The sequence below is a fragment of the Pelobates fuscus genome, chromosome 5, assembly GCF_036172605.1.
Source record: "Pelobates fuscus isolate aPelFus1 chromosome 5, aPelFus1.pri, whole genome shotgun sequence".
In the NCBI taxonomy this organism is placed as follows: Eukaryota; Metazoa; Chordata; class Amphibia; order Anura; family Pelobatidae; genus Pelobates; species Pelobates fuscus.
In genome coordinates this window covers 368,069,588-368,097,428 of record NC_086321.1, presented here as the reverse complement: position 1 = coordinate 368,097,428, position 27,841 = coordinate 368,069,588, and the positions used below count along the sequence as shown (strand labels likewise).

General features: G+C 44.7%; 2 protein-coding genes across 3 annotated transcripts in view; both read left to right on the top strand.

The window, feature by feature from the left end:
• The window catches only part of GNA13 (G protein subunit alpha 13), a 598,177-nt gene that overhangs the window by 310,464 nt on the left and 259,872 nt on the right, over positions 1-27,841 (top strand). The gene's annotated exons all lie outside the window — the stretch shown is intronic.
• PRKAR1A (protein kinase cAMP-dependent type I regulatory subunit alpha) overlaps positions 3,629-27,841 on the top strand; it is a 29,886-nt gene continuing 5,673 nt past the window's right edge. Inside the window, exons 1-9 of one of the 2 annotated variants that reach the window (XM_063456096.1) lie at positions 3,629-3,778; positions 14,259-14,432; positions 18,040-18,213; positions 18,411-18,502; positions 20,215-20,276; positions 21,771-21,817; positions 24,060-24,218; positions 24,976-25,036; positions 27,234-27,355. In XM_063456096.1, coding sequence (XP_063312166.1) covers positions 14,265-14,432; positions 18,040-18,213; positions 18,411-18,502; positions 20,215-20,276; positions 21,771-21,817; positions 24,060-24,218; positions 24,976-25,036; positions 27,234-27,355 — 885 coding nt within the window. In that variant the 5' untranslated portion in view covers positions 3,629-3,778; positions 14,259-14,264. The remainder of the gene's footprint in view (positions 3,779-14,258; positions 14,433-18,039; positions 18,214-18,410; positions 18,503-20,214; positions 20,277-21,770; positions 21,818-24,059; positions 24,219-24,975; positions 25,037-27,233; positions 27,356-27,841) is intronic. The other variant, XM_063456097.1, reaches the window with a different exon arrangement.

The following is a 27,841-nucleotide window of genomic DNA, read 5'->3' as shown; positions in this document are numbered from 1 at the left end:
GGAAGATCACTGCTCTCTCGCACGCGCTCAGCCCAGCAGCCCCACTGGACCCCAGGGACTACATGCCAGCCGCTCAGCCCAGCAGCCCCACTGGACCCCTGGGACTGCACGCCAGCTGCTCAGCCCAGCAGCCACACTGGTCCCCAGGGAAATAGAGACTCCATGCCAGCACTCCCAAAGGCAGGGAGGCTGGGTGGAGAGAAATGTAAAACAATAAATAAATTGTGTGTGTGTCTGTTAAGGAGTTTGTATGTGTTTTTGTCAGTGAGTGTGTGTTTGTCACTGAGAGTGTGTGTGTTTGTCAGTTAGTGTTTGTTTGTCAGAGTGTATGTTTGCTTGTCAGTGAGTGTGTAAGTGTGTATGTGTATGTCAGTGAGAATGTATGTGTGCTTGTCAGTGAGAGTGTATGTGTTTGTATGTGTTTCTGTCAAAGAGTATGTGTGTTTGTCAGTGAGAGTGTATGTGTGTCTGAGTGTGTGTCAGTGTGTATTTGTGTGTCACGGTATGTGTATGTGTCACTGTGTGTATCTGTGTGTGTGTGTATGTCAGTATGTGTGTATTGAGTGTGTGTGTGTGTGTGTGTGTATGTGCCAGTGTATATCAGTGTGTTTGTATGTGCCAGTGTGTGTATCTGTGGGTGCAAGTGTGTGTATATGTCACTGTGTGTATCTGAGTGTGTGTATATGTGAGTCAAGATGTGTGTATGGTTTACTGTGTGCATCTGAGTGTGTGTATGTGTATCTGAGTGTATGTATCTGTGTGTCAAGGTGTGTGTGTCTGTATGTCAGAATGTGTATGTGTGCCACTATGTGCCAGTGTGTGTGAATCTGTGTGTCAGATACATACACACACACACAGATACACACTGACACACAGATACACACACTGGCACATAAAAAAACACAAATACACGCACCTTGACACACACCGGCACATACAAACACAGATACACACTTTGACACTTGGGTACACACACCTTGACACACAGAAACATACATACACACACACACACACACACACACAGATGCACACTGTGTGTCAAGGTGTGTGTATCTGTGTGCTAGTGTGTGTACCTGTGTGTCATTGCCCCAGTTATCTGTATATTATACAAGTTATATCTCTATATTGCCCCGGCTCTCTCTTTATATTATCCAAGTTATATCTCTATATTGCCCAAGCTCTCTCTGTATATTATCCAAGTTATATCTCTATATTGCCCCGGCTCTGTCTTTATATTATCCAAGTTATATCTCTATATTGCCCCGGCTCTCTCTGTATATTATCCAAGTTATATCTCTATATTGCCCATGCTCTCTCTGTATATTATCCAAGTTATATCTCTATATTGCCCATGCTCTCTCTGTATATTATCCAAGTTATATCTCTATATTGCCCCGGCTCTCTCTCTATATTATCCAAGTTATATCTATATATTGCCCCGGCTCTCTCTGTATATTATCCAAGTTATATCTCTATATTGCCCATGCTCTCTCTGTATATTATCCAAGTTATATCTCTATATTGCCCCGTCTCTCTCTCTATATTATCCAAGTTATATCTATATATTGCCCCGGCTCTCTCTGTATATTATCCAAGTTATATCTTTATATTGCCCATGCTCTCTCTGTATATTATCCAAGTTATATCTCTATATTGCCCCGGCTCTCTCTCTATATTATCCAAGTTATATCTATATATTGCCCCAGTTCTCTGTATATTATCCAAGTTATATCTATATATTGCCCCGGCTGTCTCTGTATATTATCTGTATCTGTATTAGGGGGTTCACTCTCTGTATTAGGGGGTTCACTCCCTGTATAATACAGGGTTCACTCTCTTTATATTACAGGGTTCACTCTCTTTATATTAGGGGGTTCGCTCTCTGTATATTAGGGGGTTCACTCTCTTTATATTAGGGGGTTCACTCTCTGTATATTAGGGGGCTCACTCTCTGTATTAGGGGGTTCACTCTCTTTATTAGGGGGTTCACTCTCTGTATTAGGGGTTCACTCTCTGTGTTAGGGGGTTCACTCTCTTTATTAGGGGGTTCACACTCTGTATATTAGGGGGTTCACTCTCTTTATTAGAGGGTTCACTCTCTGTATTACAGGGTTCACTCTCTTTTTAATAGGGGGTTCACTCTCTGTATAATGCAGGGTTCACTCTGTATTAGGGGGTTCACTCTCTGTATTAGGGGGTTCACCCTGTATTAGGGGGTTCACTCTCTGTATTAGGGGGTTCACTCTGTATTAGGGGGTTCACTCTCTGTATTAGGGGGTTCACTCTCTTTATATTAGGGGGTTCACTCTCTGTATTAGGGGGTTCACTCTCTGTATATTAAGGGGTTCACTGTCTGTATATTAGGGGGTTCACTCTCTGTATAAGGGGGTTCACTCTCTTTATTAGGGGGTTCACTCTCTTTATTAGGGGGTTCACTCTGTATATTAGGGGGTTCACTCTCTGTATTAGAGGGTTCACTCTCTGTATTAGGGGGTTCACTCTCTGTATTAGGGGGTTCACTCTTTATATTAGGGAGTTCACTCTCTGTATATTAAGGGGTTCACTCTCTGTATATTAGGACTCTATCAAATATTCTCTATAATATAATATATTAAGGGGTTCACTCTCTGTATATTAAGGGGTTCACTCTGTATATTAGGGGGTTCACTCTCTGTATATTAGGGGGTTCACTCTGTATATTAGGGGGTTCACTCTGTATATTAAGGGGTTCACTCTCTGTATTAGGGGGTTCACTTTCTTTATTAGGGGGTTCACTCTCTGTATATTAAGGGGTTCACTCTCTGTATTAGGGGGTTCACTTTCTTTATTAGGGGGTTCACTCTCTGTATATTAGGGGGTTCACTCTCTGTATTAGGGGGTTCACTCTCTGTATATTAAGGGGTTCACTCTCTGTATATTAGGGGGTTCACTCTCTGTATATTAAGGGGTTCACTCTCTGTATATTAGGGGGTTCACTCTCTGTATATTAAGGGGTTCACTTTCTTTATTAGGGGGTTCACTCTCTGTATATTAAGGGGTTCACTCTGTATATCAGGGGGTTCACTCTCTGTATTAGGGGGTTCACTCTCTGTATATTAAGGGGTTCACTTTCTTTATTAGGGGGTTCACTCTCTGTATATTAAGGGGTTCACTCTGTATATTAGGGGGTTCACTCTCTGTATTATGGGGTTCACTCTCTGTATATTAAGGGGTTCACTTTCTTTATTAGGGGGTTCACTCTCTGTATATTAAGGGGTTCACTCTGTATATTAAGGGGTTCACTCTCTGTATTAGGGTGTTCACTATCTGTATTAGGGGGTTCACTCTCTGTATATTAAGGGGTTCACTCTCTTTATTAGGGGGCTCACTCTGTGTATATTAAGGGGTTCACTCTGTATATTAGGGGGTTCACTCTCTGTATTAGGGGGTTCACTTTCTTTATTAGGGGGTTCACTCTGTGTATATTAAGGGGTTCACTCTGTATATTAGGGTCTTGCTCTGTACAGCCAGCCCCGCCCCCTCCCCACCTCTCTCTGTTCACACGGTTCCGGCAGTGAAGGGGTTACCGTTGCCGAGGAAACCGTTTCCTGTCAGAGCGAGGCCCATTGACGTCACTGGCGGCCGCTGATTGGCTGACGCGGCAGTTTCCGGTGAGAGCGAGGAAGAGACACCCGGAGGGGGAGGCCCAGAGCACCGGGGATTACCGGGGAAACACCGAGTCCGACACCGACTGCACCGCCCGGGGACAGCCAGCACTCACACCCGGGACAGGAACACGGTATGGGGGAGCTCGGGGCTGGGGCAATGCAGAGGGCAAAGCTGGGGCAATACTGAGACAGCTGGGGCAATACAGGGGGCTAGAGGGCAATACTGAGACAGCTGGGGCAATACAGGGGGCTAGAGGGCAATACTGAGACAGCTGGGGCAATACAGGGGGCTAGAGGGCAATACTGAGACAGCTGGGGCAATACAGGGGGCTAGAGGGCAATACTGAGACAGCTAGGGCAATACGGGGGCTGGAGGGCAATACTGAGACGGCTGGAGGGCAATACTGAGACGGCTGGAGGGCAATACTGAGACAGCTGGGGGGCTAGAGGGCAATACTGAGACAGCTGGGGCAATACAGGGGCTAGAGGGCAATACTGAGACAGCTGGGGCAATACAGGGGCTAGAGGGCAATACTGAGACAGCTGGGGCAATACAGGGGCTAGAGGGCAATACTGAGACAGCTGGGGCAATACAGGGGGCTAGAGGGCAATACTGAGACAGCTAGGGCAACACAGGGGCTGGAGGGCAATACTGAGACAGCTGGGGGGATAGAGGGCAATACTGAGACAGTTGGGGGGATAGAGGGCAATACTGAGACAGCTGGGGCAATACAGGGGCTAGAGGGCAATACTGAGACAGCTGGGGCAATACAGGGGGCTAGAGGGCAATACTGAGACAGCTGGGGCAATACAGGGGGCTAGAGGGCAATACTGAGACAGCTGGGGCAATACAGGGGGCTAAAGGGCAATACTGAGACAGCTGGGGCAATACTGAGACAGCTGGGGCAATACAGGGGGCTAGAGGGCAATACAGGGGGCTGGGGCAATGCAGAGGGCAAAGCTGGGGCAATACAGGGGGCTAGAGGGCAATACAGGGGGCTAGAGGGCAATACAGGGGGCTAGAGGGCAATACAGGGGGCTAGAGGGCAATACAGGGGGCTAGAGGGCAATACAGGGGGCTAGAGGGCAATACAGGGGGCTAGAGGGCAATACAGGGGGCTAGAGGGCAATACTGAGACAACTGGGACAATACACAGGGCTAGAGGGCAATACTGAGACAGCTGGGGCAATACAGAGGCTAGAGGGCAATACTGAGACAGCTGGGGCAATACAGGGGCTAGAGGGCAATACTGAGACAGCTGGGGCAATACAGGGGGCTAGAGGGCAATACTGAGACAGCTGGGGCAATACAGGGGCTAGAGGTCAATACTGAGACAGCTGGGGCAATACAGGGGCTAGAGGTCAATACTGAGACAGCTGGGGCAATACAGGGGGCTAGAGGTCAATACTGAGACAGCTGGGGCAATACGGGGGCTAGAGGTCAATACTGAGACAGCTGGGGCAATACGGGGGCTGGAGGGCAATACTGAGACAGCTGGGGGATAGAGGGCAATACTGAGACAGCTGGGGCAATACAGGGGGCTGGAGGGCAATACTGAGACAGCTGGGGCAATACAGGGGGCTAGAGGGCAATACTGAGACAGCTGGGGGGCTAGAGGGCAATACTGAGACAGCTGGGGCAATACAGGGGGCTAGAGGGCAATACTGAGACAGCTGGGGCAATACAGGGGGCTAGAGGGCAATACTGAGACAGCTGGGGCAATACAGGGGCTAGAGGGCAATACTGAGACAGCTGGGGCAATACAGGGGGCTAGAGGGCAATACTGAGACAGCTGGGGCAATACAGGGGGCTGGGGCAATGCAGAGGGCAAAGCTGGGGCAATACAGGGGGCTAGAGGGCAATACTGAGACAGCTGGGGCAATACAGAGGGCTAGAGGGCAATACTGAGACAACTGGGACAATACACGGGGCTAGAGGGCAATACTGAGACAGCTGGGGCAGTACAGGGGCTAGAGGGCAATACTGAGAGCTGGGGCAATACAGGGGGCTAGAGGGCAATACTGAGACAGCTGGGGGATAGAGGGCAATACTGAGACAGCTGGGGCAATACAGGGGCTAGAGGGCAATACTGAGACAGCTGGGGCAATACAGGGGGCTAGAGGGCTATACTGAGACAGCTAGGACAATACAGGGGGCTAGAGGGCAATACTGAGACAGCTGGGACTATACAGGGGCTAGAGGGCAATACTGAGACAGCTGGGGCAATACGGGGGGCTGGAGGGCAATACGGGGGGCTGGAGGGCAATACGGGGGGCTGGAGGGCAATACTGAGACAGCTGGGGCAATACTGAGGGCTAGAGGGCAATACTGAGACAGCAAGGGCAAAATAGGGGCTAGAGATCACTACTGAGACAGCTGGGGCAATATAGGGGCTAGAGGGCAATACTGAGACAGCTGGGGCAAAATAGGGGCTAGAGGGCAATACTGAGACAGCTGGGATAATACAGAGGGCGATACAGGGTGCTAGAAGGCAGCTGGTGCTGTATATGAGCTAGAGGGCAGAACAGAGACAGCTGAGGCAATGTAGAGACTAGAGGGCAATACAGAGACAACTGGGTTGATACAGGGGGGGGGGGGGGCTGAAGGGCAATATAGAGACTGTTATAGTAATTTAAAGGGCAATATTAAGACAGCAATAGTAATCCAGGGGGCTAAAAGGCCATATAGAGACAGCTATAGTAATCCAGGGGGCTAAAAGGCAATATAGAGACAGCTATAATAATCCAGGGGGCTAAAAGGCAATATAGAGACAGCTATAGTAATCCAGGGGTAAAAAGGCAAAATAGAGAGAGCCATAGTAATCCAGGGGGCAAAAAGGCAAAATAGAGAGAGCCATAGTAATCCAGGGGGCAAAAAGGCAAAATAGAGAGAGCCATAGTAATTCAGGGGGCAAAAAGGCAATATAGAGACAGCTATAGTAATTCAGGGGGCAAAAAGGCCATATAGAGACAGCTATAGTAATCCAGGGGGCGAAAAGGCAATATAGAGAGAGCCATAGTAATCCAGGGGGCGAAAAGGCAATATAGACAGCTATAGTAATCCAGTGGGCAAAAGGGCAATATAGAGACGGCTATAGTAATTCGGGGGGCAAAAGGGCAATATAGAGACAGCTATAGTAATTTGGGGGGCTAAAGGCAATATAGAGACAGCTATAGTAATTCAGGGGGCAAAAGGGCAATATAGAGACAGCTATAGTAATTCAGGGGGCAAAAGGGCAATATAGAGACAGCTATAGTAATCCAGGAGGCTAAAAGGCAATATAGAGACAGCTATAGTAATTCAGGGGGCAAAAGGGCAATATAGAGACAGCTATAGTAATTCAGGGGGCAAAAGGGCAATATAGAGACAGCTATAGTAATTCAGGGGGCAAAAGGGCAATATAGAGACAGCTATAGTAATTCAGGGGGCAAAAGGGCAATATAGAGACAGCTATAGTAATTCAGGGGGCAAAAGGGCAATATAGAGACAGCTATAGTAATCCAGGGGATCTGCAAAAAGGGTTGACTGAGTTGGGGCAATCTGCGGAGTGGTTGACTGAGTTGGGGCAATCTGCGGAGTGGTTGACTGAGTTGGGGCAATCTGCGGAGTGGTTGACTGAGTTGGGGCAATCTGCGGAGTGGTTGACTGAGTTGGGGCAATCTGCGGAGTGGTTGACTGAGTTGGGGCAATCTGCGGAGTGGTTGACTGAGTTGGGGCAATCTGCGGAGTGGTTGACTGAGTTGGGGGCAATCTGCGGAGTGGTTGACTGAGTTGGGGCAATCTGCGGAGTGGTTGACTGAGTTGGGGCAATCTGCGGAGTGGTTGACTGAGTTGGGGCAATCTGCGGAGTGGTTGACTGAGTTGGGGCAATCTGCGGAGTGGTTGACTGAGTTGGGGCAATCTGCGGAGTGGTTGACAGAGATGGGGGGGCAATCTGCGGAGAGGTTGACAGAGATGGGGGAGCAATCTGCGGAGAGGTTGACAGAGATGGGGGGGCAATCTGCGGAGAGGTTGACAGAGATGGGGGGGGGCAATCTGCGGAGAGGTTGACAGAGATGGGGGGGCAATCTGCGGAGAGGTTAACAGAGATGGGGGGGCAATCTGCGGAGAGGTTGACAGAGATGGGGGGGCAATCTGCGGAGAGGTTGACAGAGATGGGGGGGCAATCTGCGGAGAGGTTGACAGAGATGGGGGGGCAATCTGCGGAGAGGTTGACAGAGATGGGGGGGCAATCTGCGGAGAGGTTGACAGAGATGGGGGGGCAATCTGCGGAGAGGTTGACAGAGATGGGGGGGCAATCTGCGGAGAGGTTGACAGAGATGGGGGGGCAATCTGCGGAGAGGTTGACAGAGATGGGGGGGCAATCTGCGGAGAGGTTGACAGAGATGGGGGGGCAATCTGCGGAGAGGTTGACAGAGATGGGGGGGCAATCTGCGGAGAGGTTGACAGAGATGGGGGGGCAATCTGCGGAGAGGTTGACAGAGATGGGGGGGCAATCTGCGGAGAGGTTGACAGAGATGGGGGGGCAATCTGCGGAGAGGTTGACAGAGATGGGGGGGGGCAATCTGCGGAGAGGTTGACAGAGATGGGGGGGGGCAATCTGCGGAGAGGTTGACAGAGATGGGGGGGGCAATCTGCGGAGAGGTTGACAGAGATGGGGGGGGCAATCTGCGGAGAGGTTGACAGAGATGGGGGGGCAATCTGCGGAGAGGTTGACAGAGATGGGGGGGCAATCTGCGGAGAGGTTGACAGAGATGGGGGGGCAATCTGCCGAGAGGTTGACAGAGATGGGGGGGCAATCTGCCGAGAGGGTGACAGAGATGGGGGGGCAATCTGCGGAGAGGCTGACAGAGATGGGGTATTATAAGTGGAGAACGAGAGATTGGGGCATATAATAGAACAGCAGGGCTAAAGGGCATTATAAGGGCACAGATGGTAAAATGGGACCAGAGTGTAATATAGAATAGACTGAGGGTTAATACAGAGAGAATAGGGATTGGTACACAGGCGCAGAGGTTAGTAGGGGGCGAGAAGGGAAATCGTTACAGGGGCCCAGAGGGTAATACCAAGAGTTAACCAGCAGCCATGAGGATAATACAGAGTGTGCTAGGGGTAGCAGGTCATAATAAAAGCTGTTATGGAATACAGTATCCAGGGGGTAGCGCAGTGAGTTTCCAGGGTAATACAGACAATTATTCACTAAACTGGGAATTATTGGGAATGTATTGATGAGGGTAAATTAAGTTCCAAAAATAGCCACATTTGGAGAATTGTGCAACTCTGCTAATTTGGCCTTAAATGCAATTCAGCAGAATTCCTAGTTTTACAGAAAGACCCTTAATAGAGAGGATTTAGGGTTTTTGTGATGCTGTTATGAAAATGCATATGGTTTAATATTGGGGATCAATACTGAAGGGAACGTGCTGGGATAATACAGGGAGAGGTATACAGATTATTATCCAGAAAGAGAGTTTGAAAGTACAATATTATGCAGAGCATTCCACGTGTGTTTTCATAACCAAACCTCTTTTCTGTCCTGTGAAATCTGTGTGTACTCTTAATCTGTGTGTGTGTGTGTGTGTGTATTTACATACACCTACACACGCACTAAAAACTGCAAAACAAAAAGAGTTTTTATTTAAGTTAGTAGCATGTTTTAGGTAACTTTGAAGCTCTGCTGCAAGCTAGAGCATTGCCTGCTAATCTTGGCAACCTACATATTTGGTAAATTAATGTCCCATGATTCTCAGCCAGCCAAAGATCAGCAGAGCTTCGTAGGAACTCTAGTCCCTAACCTCTGCAGTGTCAGGATTGGCCTTCAGTGATAGTGTTATCATTTTTGGGTTTATTTTTCCAAGTTATCCTTTGAAAGTATGGCTTTATAAATTCATACGGTTTGTCCTGCATCCAAATCTCAAATTTTTGAGGCATAGAAGAGCTTGTTGGAAAGGTATTCCTGGCACATCCAGCCTTGAACCGGTTGCTGTGAGATTGCAAGCGTGCAGACAGGTGGCTGACTTTTTTTTACTCCAACAAAGTTAATGTTTTGAGTACTTTACTCCCCTTTGTCCATCAATAATGGCGCACTATGGCTATCACCTGAGAGAAGTCAGTTTTTAAGCCTTTGCAAAGCAGATGGGTGCTGCGTGTGTATTCAATGTTATATATTTTTTATTAATCTAGCAAGCAGTAGTAGAATACAATTTAAGTCAGACCACCATATCTGACTAGAATTTACGTTAAGCAACCATCTTTTAGATATAAACATTTGAGAGCTAGTTATGTTGTATTGGGGGAAAGTTTATATATATTTTATTTGTCGTTTGTTGTTTTGCTTTTCTTTGTGTTTGTTTTGTCAGCTAATTAGCAACTGCACATATAGAGCTCTTTATAAATATAAAAATAGGAGCCAGCGATTGTTTAAACAGCTTCTGGTTCGTTGAGCTTGCAATTATTGTTTTATTGAGTTTTTCAAATTAAGTGCATGTTTGTGGATCTATGTTGGTGACATATGTGAAACAATAGTTACTGCTATTTGTTTATGGTGTCTGATAACTGGACATGTGGATTTAAATGGTGTAATAATCCTTGCCACTCTGCTGCATAGCATGGAGGAAGAAATTGTATCAAATATATCCCCCATATCCGGAAACTGCACTTAAAATAGTTTCCAGAGGAACGCTTTCATTGACCAGCTCCCAGTGCCGTCTGCCCATTACAGTTTGTGGAGTATTTATATCTTGGTGAGATTTTTCACATGTGTTTTGTACAGTGCAAGTTTGTTTGCTCCCGGGGTGCGTTGGTAAGGCACGTGTGTAACACCATGTGATTGGTAAAATCTCTGCTTTACTTGTTTCTCTCAGGTGCTAATGTGTATTGTACCCCTGTGTGTCATGTTAAACTCTGACAGATCTATTACCGATGGCACATAACGGTGACGTGGGTTCGCTGTTTGGTGTGCTTGTAAACATGGCCTATTTTAAAGGACTGATTGTGTGGCCCCATCTTTGCCTTTTACATTATTTTATTTATTTTTTTAAATGAATTTCAGGTAGTGCATTGACCGGCCTGTTTAAGTGGGGTACTTTGCACCATTTTCTTGTGTATTGCAGGTGAGGCCTTAGTTGTGCTGTTATAGAGCAGCACGCTTTTTCTTGTATAGTAATACTAAGTACAGTTTTGAACCATGGCTTGTTTGTCTTCATGCATTCATATCCACGAAATCAATGCAGCTATTCACAGATGTTTTGTTGGCTTTTGCATCCCTTTTGTTCCCGTCAGTAGTGTTTTGGCACATGCCTATAGCTGTCCGGGATGCTGTATAAACTCCTAATGCTGAAAGAACCTTATCCTCCCAGTTCTGCAACTTCTGCTGTCAAAACAAGAAATCTGCCTGTCCCTGGCGTCAGCTCAGACTTTGAACCTTTTCCTGTTTACCTCGATCTGTCGTAGCACTGTCCATGTCAAAGGCCTTCTTACTTAGCTCAGTATTTATTTATGTGTTTATTTTTGGGGAATCTGCATTGTGCAATTTAGTTGTGATGCAAATCTTTGTGCTATCCACACTGTGGGCAGCCAGATCAGTCGTCACCATCCCCGTAAATAGTTGAATAACGATTATATTTTATTCTCCTCTTCCTACACATTCATGGAAATTTTTTGTTGTCCTCCCGTGGGTCCCCCATTAGATCCCAGATCTCTCTGCCACACTGGGGATGATTGTGCAATGAGTATTGCCAAATTGCATGTATTATTTTACTGCATACTAAGAGTAGTCTGCTACTTGTGGCTACAATTTCCAGAGGAGCCAGTAAGAAAGAAAGAAAGAAAGAAAGGAAAAAAAAACTGCAAAACTCTGTCTGATGTAATGTGGTTGTTAATAAATTACTTTTGTCTTTTTTGGAATATTGTGCCCAAGTCCCAAGAAAAGCACTGTGTGATATAGTGAGCAGAATGGAACATGCTAAAGAATTTGGTAAACAAAGCTCACAGAATTTTACTGCTCTCTTTAAAAGGTCTTGATGACGTGTTAGGCGAGGTCACATGCTTCAGTGAAAATAGAAAGTTTAGGCAATAGGACCAGTGTTTCGTGCTGTAGGTGACTTATTGGTAAATGTCCTTCACGTCATATTTTGACCACAGCATAGATTTTTATCTGTTAAACGTAAAGCAATTCTCGAGAAGTTTAGGCTGATTTTTAGCAGCAATATATTTTTCTTTATGTATTACACAAATCAGGGCAATCACAGATGGGAAAAGGGATATTTCCAGATTTTAGTTGGTGGATTAGTAAAGTAGAGGATTTTCTAAACCAGTTTTAAAATTATGGTGCTAGACTATACATGCTGCTTGTTCATTCATTGCAAACCAGAAAACTACAGAAGGAAAAATAGCACTCTCATCGTACACAGAAGTACTATCCCAGCTTCACATGCAGTGAACAGCCATATTGCAGCCTGAGCCTACCCACTCAGTGCCCATGTAACATCTTGCAGTCTGAGCCTGCCCACTCAGTGCCCATATAACATCTTGCAGTCTGAGCCTGCCCACTCCGTGCCCATATAACATCTTGCAGTCTGAGCCTGCCCACTCAGTGCCCATATAACATCTTGCAGTCTGAGCCTGCCCACTCAGTGCCCATATAACATCTTACAGTCTGAGCCTGACCACTCAGTGCCCATATAACATCTTGCAGTCTGAGCCTGCCCACTCAGTGCCCATATAACATATTACAGCCTGAGCCTACCCACTCAGTGCCCATGTAACATCTTACAGTCTGAGCCTGACCACTCAGTGCCCATATAACATATTACAGCCTGAGCCTACCCACTCAGTGCCCATGTAACATCTTACAGTCTGAGCCTACCCACTCAGTGCCCATGTAACATCTTACAGTCTGAGCCTGACCACTCAGTGCCCATATAACATCTTGCAGTCTGAGCCTGCCCACTCAGTGCCCATATAACATATTACAGCCTGAGCCTGCCCACTCAGTGCCCATATAACATATTACAGCCTGAGCCTGCCCACTCAGTGCCCATATAACATCTTGCAGTCTGAGCCTGACCACTCAGTGCCCATATAACATATTACAGCCTGAGCCTGACCACTCAGTGCCCATATAACATATTACAGCCTGAGCCTACCCACTCAGTGCCCATGTAACATCTTACAGTCTGAGCCTGACCACTCAGTGCCCATATAACATCTTGCAGTCTGAGCCTGCCCACTCAGTGCCCATATAACATATTACAGCCTGAGCCTGCCCACTCAGTGCCCATATAACATCTTGCAGTCTGAGCCTGACCACTCAGTGCCCATATAACATATTACAGCCTGAGCCTGACCACTCAGTGCCCATATAACATATTACAGCCTGAGCCTGCCCACGCTGTGCCCATATAACATCTTACAGCCTGAGCCTGCCCACACTGTGCCCATATAACATCTTACAGCCTGAGCCTGCCCACGCTGTGCCCATATAACATCTTGCAGTCTGAGCCTGACCACTCAGTGCCCATATAACATCTTACAGCCTGAGCCTGCCCACGCTGTGCCCATATAACATATTACAGCCTGAGCCTGCCCACTCAGTGCCCATATAACATATTACAGCCTGAGCCTGACCACTCAGTGCCCATATAACATATTACAGCCTGAGCCTGCCCACTCAGTGCCCATATAACATATTACAGCCTGAGCCTGCCCACTCAGTGCCCATATAACATATTACAGCCTGAGCCTGCCCACGCTGTGCCCATATAACATCTTACAGCCTGAGCCTGCCCACTCAGTGCCCATATAACATCTTACAGCCTGAGCCTGCCCACACTGTGCCCATATAACATCTTACAGTTTAAGAGTACCCATATAACATTATACATGCCATATGCAGCTGATCTATCCCAACTTCAGTAGCTCCCTGCAGGAATGTGCAGTTGGGTTAATTCTCCCCAAATATATTATTCATAATTTTGTGCTACTATACTGCTCTTGTTTCCAGGCTGTGTGCCAGGAACAAATCCTCAGGGACCAAAAGGTCTGTTGAACCCTGTTTGACACTCCCCTGAGTTTCACTTGGAAGTTTTCTTTCCACCTTCTCCTTATTCCAGTTGTGCATATTTATTAAGTAATCATTGGCATTCTGCCCCCAAATGACAGTATCCCACAGTTCCTAACGTGTGTGCACTCTAGGAGTCGTGGGATGCAGTCCTCTTTACTGCTATGAAGGTGGGTGTTGTTTTTTCAGATGTTTTTGTATTTTATTTGCTTGCAAACCTAGTTAGTGTTTTGTGTGTGTATGTACCGTATATATTTACATACATATACATTCACACACAAACACACTCCCGCTAAACCAGCTAGAACTCCATTTACCATAATAAGAATTGAAAAGGGAAAACTCCCCCAAAACCTCCATGTTTATGAAGTTGTCCTTAAACATTTGATTTATTTGAAGTTGCCTCTGTCCCCGCTCCTGGCACTTGGGTCTCCTGTGCGGAGAGTGGGTCAGGCTGTAACTCAGGAGTTAACCTGTTATCAGAGTGGTGACTTGGTGCGTGCTGGTGCCTTTGACCTATAAATAGATGCCTTTCTTTCTTTTGTTTCAGATAGTCATGGCATCCTGCAGCAGCGAGGAGGATCGCAGCCTCCGAGAGTGTGAACACTATGTCCAAAAACACAACATTCAGCAGCTCCTCAAGGACTGCATCGTCCAGCTGTGCACCTCCAGACCAGAACACCCTATGGCCTTTCTGCGGGAGTACTTTGAGCGCCTCGAGAAGGTAGGCTTGGGGTGTCATGGGCTGTGGAATTAACATCAGGGGGCATCTCTCCATACACCAGGGATCGCCAAAAAGGTTAAAATCAAGATTTTGTAGATCTACATCTCTGGTGATGCTTTGCCAGACATAATGCTCTGTTGTTACAGCAGATGAGGTTCCACTGTTTGGTGACCCTTTATAAACAAACAGCGCTAATAACTACACCTGATGCTGCATAGGCATTTCACAATGAGATTTGGGCCAGTGTATAGTGTTACCTTGCTCACCCCACTGACGTCCATTTTGCCATCACTCAATCCCTGCAGTGACGCCATGTAAAACCTGCATGTCTCTGCTTTAGTTGTTCTCAATATTCATTCATTAATCCCCACCACGCTGTACATGAGGACGGGTTCTAACCTTACAGTTGCCCTTAGGGTGAGTATCTGTGTTTTCCCTGAAGTGTAAGATTTGTGAATCCCAGATGCAGACGCTCTCTCATACTCCTCTCTAATAATGCTGTATTAATGACGCATATCCTATGAAGATCTTTATAGCCTATGTTTTGTTAGTTTTTATTTAGAAAATTGTGATAATCTTTAAATGATATCACTGTGCTTTTCCACTGCTCTTTGTCCTATTCTGCAGCACTTTATAATGGAAATATAGAGGGAAAACAATAGTTAATTACTAATTTAGGTAAGAGGAATCATGAGTTAAAGATGGCTCTGCTCATATGAGCTTGCAATCTAGAGTTTAACTTGGATATAAAACAAATCTCTTATGCTTCTTAATGTTACAGGTTCTCAGTCACGCAGTGTTTACTGAGGTATGCTCCTGGCTCATATGACAAACAGAAATACCAGCTTGACCATGAACTGTTATCAGTGTTTTGTCACTGACTGCCCTTAAAGGGATAGTCCAACCAGTGTACCTTAAAGCAGGGGTGCCCAATAGGTGGATCCCTAGATGTTGCAGAACTGTAGCTCCACTGTTGCTTTGCATGCCTCTAGAATGACAAAGCACCATGGAAGCTGTAGTTTGAATCATCTGGGGATCTACCTTTTGGGCACCCCTGCCTTAAAGTGTGCCAAAAACACATTGTCTTCAGCTCTGTAACATGATGAACACAAATGATTTACTATGAGTCAGTGTTAAAGTTGGTATTTCCATCCAGCAATTAGTTAAAACTATAAGCCAATGTCTGCATATCTCTCTAGTAAATCTTCAAGTTAATGTGTATTAGCCGTGTTGAAGGTAAAAAGGGGAAATGGTTCTTATTAAAATGTGCCTTGGACCAAAAAGACTGTGAACCACTGCTCTAAGTAACGTAAACAGTACAGCTCACGTAGTGTTTATTGTGCACAGCGTTTCTGGGTATTTCCTCTGGTTTGAGTCAAATCTTTTTATAGAGGTTTGCGAAAAAAATGAAGCTCTCTCAGCACACAAAGCCTGACCCATCTGACCAGCAGTGATTTTAACATTAGCTACCCAACCAAGGATAACCCTGATAGGCTGCAAACAAAGGGCATGTCACTAGAAGGGGGTGGGCATTGGATGTTGAGTGAATGGTGTGTTGTGGGTCAAAGTGATTTAACTCCTGCGTGGTAGACCATTGAGCAATGACAATTCAGGGGCATGAACAATGAATCAAAACCACTACATTAAATTATCATTGTTTTGGTGCATAGAGTGTCCCTTTAATGTAACCGAGGAAGGTGTCACTTTTTTTTCCATCAAGCTATGGCCACTGCAGCTGAGGTGCTATGTGAATGGCAAGTCGGGCAGGCCGAATTGTTCTTGTGGGTAGATATTCTTGATCATTGGAGCAAAACACAGATATGATATAGCAGAGTCCATAAATGCCGAGGAGCCCTATCACTTCCTTATAAGCTTTTGGTCTGGCTCCTAAACTGACCAAAGGAATTGTAATTGCGCTAGGCAAATATGAATTCCTGTGATTTGTTTGATGCTAGACCTATTTGAATACAAATGATTATAGCAGTGCTGGGGGGTAGAAGCCCTATCCTATACCGAGTGCCCTAGAAGGCACTGTTCCTATCTTATTTCTATCAGGAATACTTTTGATCTTTCTGACGAAATTACTAATCAAAGAGTAGGATTAGTTGCAGTGTATCTTTTATTATTAAGCTGACTTACTCAGGACCATCTGACACTAATGCAGTATGCAAATTTGCTTTAGGTCTAATGAGAGATTGCTATTTGGATATATATTCATTTGCTATTATTTTTATAGATTGAGCTTATACTGATTTATACAGAATCCCATGAAGATACATCACACTGATACTCTTTTTTTCGATACATTGTTAGGATTATATCTAACGAAAGTGTGTAGATTTACCCAGTGGGAGTTTCTGTATTGTATCTTATTTCTGATACAGACACCTGTTTATTTACGACATTGTGCAGCTCGACTTAGTGGGATTTATCCCCTTTTGTCTATGTTGGCAACTAAGTTAAGCATATTTCTAGCACTTATTATTATTTTTAACCACAGTCATTATATTTATGTTGTTACACACGATGTGTATTAAACTCCTCTATTGATTTATACACAGATTTTTATACTTTCTTCTATTATATTTTCTTTGTTGTCATTTATTTTCCGTTTTTTTTCTGCTCCTTAATTGGACTGCCGCTATTGACCTTTGTCTAGTTAGGCAGCCATCGCTGGGGCCTTTTTCAGATAGGTGTTCCTTATCCATTAATAAAGTATCTTCTAGATTTGTAACCGTTAGTATTTACCTAATATAGGCAGTGGGAACAGATTTCCCCCTTTTTCCTGTTTGTTACCAATTCCCTGTGGGTTACCCACCCTTTCTCTGTTCCTTTAAAGACATTGATTTTGTTTAGAAGCCCTATCTGTTTGAATCCAATCAGTGCTTTTTTTATGGTTTAGTCTAAGCACCCTGTCTCGGCACCATCCCATGGTAAAGAGTCAAACTGTTTTTGGACGATTTGTAAGTAAGTATAAGTCCGTGTGGCACTCGGGGTCCTTCCATTCTTCTGTGTTCTTGCTAAAGCGGACTTCTGTTATGCTTCAATAATTTCAATCATTCATGGTCTGAGACTGCCAGCTCTTAAATCGTTCTTAAAGGTGATTTGGCAGGTTGACATCTTTGACAACTTTTAATTTTTTTACTCTCTAGTGTTTTAGCTCAGATCCGCACATATCTGCAAATGGCTGGACCTGTGCCATCCTTGCAACGTCCACTCCTTTGTTCCCAGAGTTGGCCTGTATTCATGTTGGATAGGGAACATGACTCTAGAATCGGCAGAAGTAGTTTATGGTGATCCTTTAGGATGTTATTATGAGCTTGTTATCATATATTTTATGAGTGGCCTAAAGTTCAACTCATTTTCTTCCTCTTCTTACTCCGTGGACTCATCCTCTCTCACACTGGTTTTATATGCATTGTTATCTTAGGGAGATGTTTCTTTATAAAACTATCAGTTACATTGTGTTATAAACTGGGACAGCTTTACATGCTTTGCCTGTTTTCTCTGTCATTTTGTTATTTTCAGCTTTATAAACTGGTGCCCATGTTCGATGATATATATCGTTGTGTTAAGCAATAATTCTAGTTTCTGTTTCTCTCCTTAGGAAGAGATTAAGCAGACATTAAATCAGCAGAAATCTGGCTCTCGCTCTGACTCTCGTGAGGATGAGATCTCTCCTCCGCCCCCCATGAACCCAGTAGTAAAGGGAAGGAGGCGCCGAGGGGCTATCAGTGCAGAGGTTTATACAGAGGAAGATGCTGCTTCTTACGTGCGCAAGGTAAAGACGCAGTGTCCGTGATACTCGTCACTGTTACGTATTTTAAGTAACTTGTCTAGTCATCCCTGGTTCTCCCAGATTTGACGCCTATTGTGCACTAGATGTTGATACCATTTACATTTTCTTGATTTAGTTTGTTCTCCTCCTGCCAGGAATTTTGTTGTGTAGAAGCAGTAACACATTTTCCTATCTTTCAGGTCATCCCTAAAGATTACAAGACCATGGCTGCTTTGGCTAAAGCCATTGAGAAGAATGTTCTGTTTGCTCACCTGGATGACAATGAGAGAAGGTTAGAACAGCCTTTCCTTTCCCAGAATGACAACTTAGCTTCAGTCTTTAGCTTGGCTTGTGCAAGTGTTGGAATGGAAACACTGCATCTTCTGTGCCTAAAATGGCAATGTATCCTCGTGTCCCTCTTAGTGCATTTGTAAGGATATTTAGGGATCGAAAAACCTACAGTGTTCGCAACCATGCTTATCAGCTGACCACTGAACACACTTTGCAGAGTTTTCTACCCATAACTCTAGTTTAAAATATATTGCATTTGTATTCCCCCTACCACCCTCTCTGTTGTCGGTTCTCCTTCTTTAAGTAGTGCATATCAGACTGCTACCAGTGGTCCATACAGTGACCCATACATCACTGTCAGTTCTCCTCCATTAAGCAGTGCATATCAGACTGCTGCCAGTGGTCCATACAGTGACCCATACATCACTGTCAGTTCTCCTCCATTAAGCAGTGCATATCAGACTGCTGCCAGTGGTCCATACAGTGACCCATACATCACTGTCAGTTCTCCTCCATTAAGCAGTGCATATCAGACTGCTGCCAGTGGTCCATACAGTGACCCATACATCACTGTCAGTTCTCCTCCATTAAGCAGTGCATATCAGACTGCTGCCAGCGGTCCATACAGTGACCCATACATCACTGTCAGTTCTCCTCCATTAAGCAGTGCATATCAGACTGCTGCCAGGATCCGTACAGTGACCCATACATCACTGTCAGTTCTCCTCCATTAAGCAGTGCATATCTGACTGCTGCCAACGGTCCATACAGTGACCCATACATCACTGTCAGTTCTCCTCCATTAAGCAGTGCATATCAGACTGCTGCCAGCGGTCCATACAGTGACCCATACATCACTGTCTGTTCTCCTCCTTTAAGCAGTGCATATCAGACTGCTGCCAACGGTCCATACAATGACCAATACATCACTGTCAGTTCTCCTCCATTAAGCAGTGCATATCTGACTGCTGCCAGTGGTCCATACAGTGACCCATACATCACTGTCAGTTCTCCTCCATTAAGCAGTGCATATCAGACTGCTGCCAGGATCCGTACAGTGACCCATACATCACTGTCAGTGCCTTACTCTAAGGCTTAGAGTCTAAGCAGTGCATATCAAGCTGCTGACAATACTATGCTTACTCTAGTGAATAAGGTCTCACTACAGCTGCTGTGGACTACCCTTGCCACAATGCAGAGCCTGCTAAAGTTTTTACTTTATTAAAGTGACACCCTAGACATCATAACTACCGAGCTCAAGTCCGGTTTTTGAATTGATTTTGCCAAATTTAGATTTTTAAAAACAGATTTGTAGAAAAATATGTATAGTTTTGTACCACCAGCCACCTCTGTGTGTCTGTCCCCCAGCCCCTTCTGTGTTTGTCTGTCTGTCCCCCAGGCCCCCTACCTTTTACCTTCATGTAGTGTAGCTGAGCGGACCATGGTGGAGAATCCTGTGTTTCATGTACCAGGTCTGACATCAAGCTATTGAGGTAGTGGATACAGAAGATTCTCTGCCGCAATCTCCTTGGCAACGTGACACGCAGTGAATGTCAGGAGTAGGAGCGCTGTGCAGGGCACTCTCCTCCTGCCGATCACCTGAAACCTGTGCACCCTGTAGTTTCCTGACAGCTAAAGGATTATGAATATTGCGAAGTCTAATCTGAAGTTAATGTAAATATTTCCTCCCCCTCCCCTTTGTTCTCTTTCTAGTGATATCTTCGATGCAATGTTTTCTGTTACCTACATAGCCGGGGAGACTGTCATTCAGCAGGGTAAGATTCTGGGTTTGTTTCTTTTCCCACGGCTTGCCGAGTTGCTATCGTGGTTGTTTGTCTTATTGTGTCACTTTTACTGACTCCCCTTACCTGCAGACACATAAATGGAACTTTCACATCATTGGGATTTATTTGCTTAACCAATAACTTTGGGAGATTTCAGAGACGAACTACTACTTTTAAGTCAGGGCAATGATTCCCTCACCCCCCGCCCCCCGTCCCGAGCTATTTTTGACTCTTGTCAATTCTCTATAATGTGTCTCTCTCTCTCTCTCTCTCTCTCTCTCTCTCTCTCTCTCTCTCTCTCTCTCTCTCTCTCTCTCTCTCTCTCTCTCTCTCTCTCTCTCTCTCTCTCTCTCTCTCTCTCTCTCTCTCTCTCTCTCTCTCTCTCTCTCTCTCTCTCTCTCTCTCTCTCTCTCTCTCTCTCTCTCTCTCTCTCTCTCTCTCTCTCTCTCTCTCTCTCTCTCTCTCTCTCTCTCTCTCTCTCTCTCTCTCTCTCTCTCTCTCTCTCTCTCTCTCCTCCCCCCCCCCCCCCCCCCCTATTTTAAATTGCCATCTAAGCACTAAACTATACTGGAGATTTGTTTCTCCTGCCCAGCAGGCTTTTTCAATTTTGAGAAAATGTGTACTTTTAATGTTAAATGATGCTCTGTCCCACCAGGCATGATTCTATTGATTAATGATTAAATCTGAGCGTAGAGTGGATTCACTCGACCACAATCTCACCATTCATGTGGAGGGAGGCCCCGATCTATTTACTAAACCGGAATTCTTTAGAAAAGACAAACTAATTGCAAGTTCCTGTGCTGGAGATGCAGAATATTCATTATTTTTTTTTGCTTCTAAAATAAACCATTCTCTCCTCGGTTCTGCACAGATTGACTACACCCACCAATTTCATGCCTTATCAATAGATAGTTTCTTAACCTAACATTTTGTATTGCCAGGAGTAGGAGGAAAACATGCCACGTGCACTCTCTCTGAATGCAAAGTATGTTTATGTTAACAAAATAGTTTTGTGACAGTTAACATTTTAACTGCCAGGCCAAATCTGAGAATTTTTTTTTTTCTTCCTACTTTTGTTTTTGTTTCTTTCCTTGCGTCCATTGTATCTTAATGATTACACTCCCCACTTAGATGCACCAAAACCACTGCACATACTTTTAGTTACTGTAATATAACTGACCCTTCAGGTAAAGGGAACAATCTAATCGCTAACTAAAAAGTTGGTTATTAGTTGTTGCCTTTCCCCCCCTCTCCATCAGATGTAATGTTTTCTCCAACTAGCCCACACTTTCTGTGCATTACAATAACGGTGCCAATGCATGCAGGGAATCATGGGAAAATAGTGTATGCCAAGAAGATCTGCAGCATTAGTCACATGGAACTTGCAGTGTACATTGTTAAGACTATTAAGGGCAGTTTCTCTAGGTTTTCTTAGAAACCATTGAGCAGCTGACATTCTTGTCCTTTTTTTTTTTTTTTTTGTAGGAGATGAAGGAGATAACTTCTATGTTGTCGACCAGGGTGAAATGGATGTGAGTGTCCTTTTATTTTATTCATTTTTTTTTTGTTTATATATAAACTTTTATTGTTTACATAGAAGGAAATCACAGGAAGACATAGAGGGGGTGATTTACATTTCTCACAGACAATCTGTATGCATCATTGAAGGGGACCCACGCAGAGGTCACAGCACATTATACAGCAATATATAACAGTTGAAAATTGTGGTGGTTAATTGTCAGGTATCTACTGCCAAAGAGAGTTGCGTTTTGCACGAAAAGGTATGTGTATTGACCTGGGGGGTATTGCCTAAACGGTAAGTGATGCCCGGGTCTCTAGCGTTGGTGTCACTTTACCATGCTGTGGTAGTAAGCATATCACATAGGGCAATATGAACCCTGATCGTTGTATCCTCTAGTGTAGTGAAGGTACTCGAGGAGTTGCCCTACTATTGTGGCGTCTGGGCGGGTTGCATTTTCCTCCCACGCTGAGTTATATAAGCCTGGCGGATCAGGAGCCACTCGTATTGCAGTGGGTTTTATTTGTTGTCAGTGGTTGCCTTTTGTTTAAGGACGGTATGGATAAGTTCAAGATTGTCTATTGTGAGCCAGGTTCCCGGATAGGTGAGCCAGGTTCCCGGATAGGTGGTGGCTACTTGTTCGAGATTTGACCCGCATAGATCAAGCAGATATTACAGTGGGGGGTATCTAGCTTTTGGGCTGGCTGCAGGTCTCCCAAGTTGGGAGTTGAATAGTAGTGTGCGAGCGGTAGCGGCTTATTGTGTTAAGAAGCTGGTAGTTACCTGTGTCTGTCTGTGAGTTAAGAGTCAGCGAGTCATATCGCAAAAAGGGAGAGGAAGGGGGGAGAGGAGGGGGTAAAAGGGAGAAAGGGGGAGGGGGTGGAGGGATGAGGGAGGGGAAGCCCGAGAGGAGATCCAGAGGGAATTTAAGGGAGCATTTAGGCAGTTGGCATTCTGGCTATCTTGTGGTCAGGTGTGTGTGGTGGATGAGTTCCAGGTTGCGGAGTCATGGGGCATTTTTAGATTATGACAAGAATCTTGTCCATGGCTCCCACACCTCTTCGAAGAGGGACAATTTGTGGGTAATAGAGGCCTGTATGTTTTCCATTATTTTAAGCGTGTCTACTCTGTGAATCCATTCTCTGATCGTCGGGGTATTGGTGTTTTTCCATTTTACTGGAATGAGGATGTTGGCTGCTGTGAGGAGATGAGTTACAAGTCTGTTCTGCGTGTTGGTGAGGGTGTGGGGTAGCAGCAGGAAAAGCAGAGTATGTGGGGAAGTTTTATTCCTGTTATTGTCGCAATCATTGTCCCTATGTTTGTCCAGTATCTTTGGGTTTGAGGGCAACGCCACCAGACGTGGGCCAAGGACACACCTGGTTGGGCACATTTCCAGCAAACATCTGGGGCGTTGGGGAAAAGCGCGTGTAGTTTAGCTGGGGAGTAGTGCCACCTGGAGATTCTCTTATATCCGCTTTCCTGAATTGCGGTGCAGATAGATGTTTTATGTATTTGGTTAAATATAGATGTCCATTGCGCTGTCGTGAATTGTGTGTTAAGGTCTTCGGTCCATGAGACGGTAAACTTCGGCCGGTGGGCAGCGTGGTCCATCTGGATAGTTTTGTAGAAGGTCGAGAGCTGCTTAGTTTTAATGTTGCGGGTTTTACAGTGTGTTTTGAAATCAGAGAGGGGTCTGGTCCCCCCCGAGGAGTCGTGCGTCTGTCTCTAGGAAGTGTCGTAGTTGAGCGTAGTGTTTTTATTTTATTCTTATGTCTTGCGTTTTACCTCGACTAGTTTTTATGAATACATTTACACAATGCAAGGACTGCGGCATAGGTTGCTGCTCTTATTTAAGTAACTTAGCATGGTTTCATGATTTCCTCTCAGAAATACTAGATTTCAAGTGTTTTTAGACTATCTTTCTCAGAAAACAAAAATGGTATGCGTGACTTAATAATATTCCTGGGCCTTAAAGGGATTCTTTGAGAAATAGCACTTCTTGCCCCATCATGACATCGTGATCTGTGTGATGTCCCAGCATTTGCTACCCATCATGAAGATTGCATGCGTGGCTTTATGTTAGGAGAAGTGCTGGGTATTCACTCTATATATATATATATATATATATTGAATTTCTAAGGATTTAAATGATTAAATTGCTACTTATTACTCTCATCCTGTCTGTGAGCATCTGGTAGACATATAATGTTGTAATGTAAAGTCCAGGTAACTTTCAAGCTCTGTTTTGTCCCCAGGTCTATGTGAGCAATGAATGGATGACCAGTATTGGAGAGGGCGGCAGCTTTGGAGAACTTGCTCTGATTTACGGTACTCCCAGAGCCGCTACCGTAAAAGCCAAAACCAATGTAAAGTTGTGGGGAATAGACAGAGACAGCTATCGGAGAATCCTTATGGTGAGTACAGTGGCTACTTCCACCCTACAATCCACAAAGGCGATGTTGTTAAATTAGAAATTGTCTGCTGTATTTGTAATGTCTACTTTCATGTAGCATTTCTAGAGAGTCCATTGGCAGCAGATAGCCAATCAGCACATCATTATTGCAGTTCTATCTCCTAATATTGTTCTGTGTATTTAATGTCACCAATACATGCATGAAAGGTAGCTGAAGAAACATGAAAAAATAACGGCTGAACTTTATAGAGCCCAACAATATAATTGATGGAATTTTTTTTTTTTTATACAGCCCATCCACTAAGAAATTAGTTATTTTACCGTTTATTTCCATTTGGTATTCTCTGTGGTGTGATTCACAAGTTATTCTTCATGTTTTGGGAATCCTCTCTCAGATTAATGATCTTTTGAAGGTATTCATAAGTAGGAGGGTCACAGGTGACCAGACTGAGAAAAGAAATGGCAAGTGGTTTGGTAGCAGATATAGTGTTGGAATAGGAAAGCTGGGTAGGTACTTTTAGAGTATTTAAATTGTATGTTTTGACATTTGCTATTCCATACAGCTAGGGTGACATATCTCTCATTGGCCCTACACGGTGGATAGAAGTATCTTTAATTAAAACAAATAACATATGGTGTCATATAGTTAATAACCGCTATTAAGATTGGGAAGTTAAACTAAGTTTGGGTCTTGGACGTCCTGGGTTTTTTTTTTGGTCCTTCCTTCTTAATATAGATGTAATTTTCTTTATTTTTAGGGAAGTACACTGAGGAAACGAAAGATGTATGAAGAATTCCTGAGCAAGGTGTCCATTCTGGGTGAGTGTTTAGAACTTTTCCTACTATTCCATGAGAGATTTATAGATAAAACCTAAGGCTGAAATGTGTGAGATTGGTATTCCCAGAAGAAGGCCATCATATCTTTTTGGTGCAATCTTTTTTTTTTTTTTTTTTTTTTTATTAAGTAAGTATCGTCCAGGATAATTCTAAAAGGAGAGGTTCCATGTTTAGTTGAATACAGCGTATTAATAATATACATAGATGTTGCTGTGTGCGAGAAAGCTCTAAAGTGCAATAATAATTTTTTATTTTTTTTTTGTCAATCTTTGTTTTATTGAAGCACTGTGAATTTGTTACAGAGAGGAAGAAAAGGAAGAATAATATATCAGCAAAGTATACACACATATGTAATAACAGTTAACATTGATATACATTCTCATGAGTGTCTGCTTCATTTTATATTTTAAAGGATGTCGCTATATCTGGTTAGTTAGGCATATATGATTGTGTTAAGGTAGTGCTAAACAAGGAAAATAACATGTGGGTAAATTCAACATAGATTATTGAACTGGGGCAGTATGCTGTATGACGTAGGATTAGGGTCTTAGTAGTTAACTGCTTACTGCCACGAAATATGACCCATTGTGTTAGTTCAGCTTGGTAAACCACTGCCACTTAAGCTTAATTTAACAATTTAACAATCTGGCCACCACGCTTTGAACATTACGGTTGAAGTGAAAACAATATTGCAGTTGTGGAAGCAGGCCAATGCAACTAAAGTGGCCGTGCAACATAAGAGTGGTTACCGGTTTGTGAGCTAGCGTCGCTTGAGAGGTGAACTGCTGTGGCCCCTTAAATTTTAAGTAGATATTGCATTTAACACATAGTAGTTGCTAGACATTGCACATTTTCTAGTAGTTGCAAGGTAAGGTTACATGCAGGCAGGGTAGGTAGTTTAGCTAGGTACATGCTTAGGTATGAGAGACATAGTGTCACCCCTCAGGCCCCCATAAACACACATAGATGCCGTTAAGAAAGCATGAGAGACACAGCTTCACCCCTTAGTCCCCCAAAGCTATACATTAATGCATTTAAATGTGCTGCAGCTCACAAGCATTGGACCCTTAGACAGTTCGTCATGGTTTCTTGCTGGAGTTGAATTTTGTCTCCGCGGGGAGCCGCCATCTTGGTGGTCTCGAGTCAGTTCTTGGAGGGGAAGTTCCACTGCCGACCGATGCCAGTGCAGCTCGTTCTAGGCAGTGGGAAAGCAGGCTTCCGACCTCCGTTCCTCTCTGCTGCTCTGTGGATTGTGCGCCGGCTTCAGCTTCTGAACTCACGAGGTCTAAGGAGCTTGCGTGCGGTGAGGGTGCTCGTGGGCTGCGGCTGCTTTGCGGATTGCTTGGTCCCCTGAGAGCCTGGGTCAGCCGTGGTGGGAGGCTTAGTGTTTGCTGCTTGTGGTCGCTTGGGAGCAGGCTGGGAGTGTGGTAAGGGGGATGTTCAGCTTCATGCTGGGGCACCCTGCTTGTTCCTTTTGGCCCGCTGTAATCGGGGCTCAGGTCTCCTACGCACATGGTGGTCGCCATTTTGTGTGCAGCGGTGTCATCCTTTGCATCCCGCTCAGGCCCTTGGGGTGAGGACCGGGATCACCCCCCCGGTCCAGAGGGGGGGGGAATCAGGACCGGGTCCGCAGATGGAGTCCCTGTTCGACGGGCTCCAGTGGGCAGGTTAGTGGTGTGGCGGCCGTCCACTCCTCTCACTGCCGGGTAGGGTCTCGCCTGTTGCCGCAGGGACCTCTCCCCTGAGGGACTAAAACCCATAGGGCAAGCCTCTCCTCAGCTCTGGTAGCCCTAGACGTCTGGGGTCGCAGTTGTGGGCTAGTCACGCAATCCAAAATCCCGATTTACAGGCGTAAAAGGTGGTCTGTAGGTTGTATTGAGCAGGAGCTGGTCTGTCTTGCGACCGCTCGGCTCGGCGGCCCGGCCCCGCCCCCCGCAATAATAATTTTGAACACTTTAAGGATGGGAGGTACCATGGGATTTCAGGCACCATAACCACTTAATTGGCATAAAGTGGTTATGGTGCCAGAGTATGCCTTTAACAATTACTTGTTGTTGACCCCATAATCATGTGTACTTCCAAAACCTAGATGTGCTGAATAACTGGCAGCCTACTCCATGCTGCATTAAACAATTATTTATTAAAGTTAATTTCCATTTTTTGAACCCTTTTCTCTCAGAATCCCTTGATAAGTGGGAACGTCTGACTGTAGCAGATGCGCTGGAGCCAGTACAGTTTGAGGACGGGCAGAAGATCGTGGTGCAAGGTGAACCAGGAGATGAATTCTTCATAATCCTAGAGGTCAGTTTTTGTTCTAAAAATTAAGCGTGTACCTCAGAACAATATATTTTATATATACAGCGCTTATGAAAATTGGATCTTACATGTATGGCTGCATCAACTTTTATTTAAGGAAGTTGTTGCACTTGTTTATTTTCTGTTATATACCAGCAGCCCCTGTTTATAACTCCTTTACTAGCGTGCACATTACAAAATTTAAATTAACATAAATGCTTGGTTGTCACTGGATATAGATGGTTTAATTTATTAGAAATTCAAGAAACCTAACCAGGGCATGAAAAAAGAGAAAATGATTGTTCAGGTAGATTGCTGTTTAAATACAACAAAGAAGTATAATTTGCAGATATGTATTGGATCGTAGAAGATATTGATGCTCATTGTGTAAAATAAAAAAAATGACATTGAGGACATTCTGTAGGCATTCACACATGATAAATAATGGAATGACTGCAGTCACCAGCTCGTGGCACAGAATTAAATCAAACT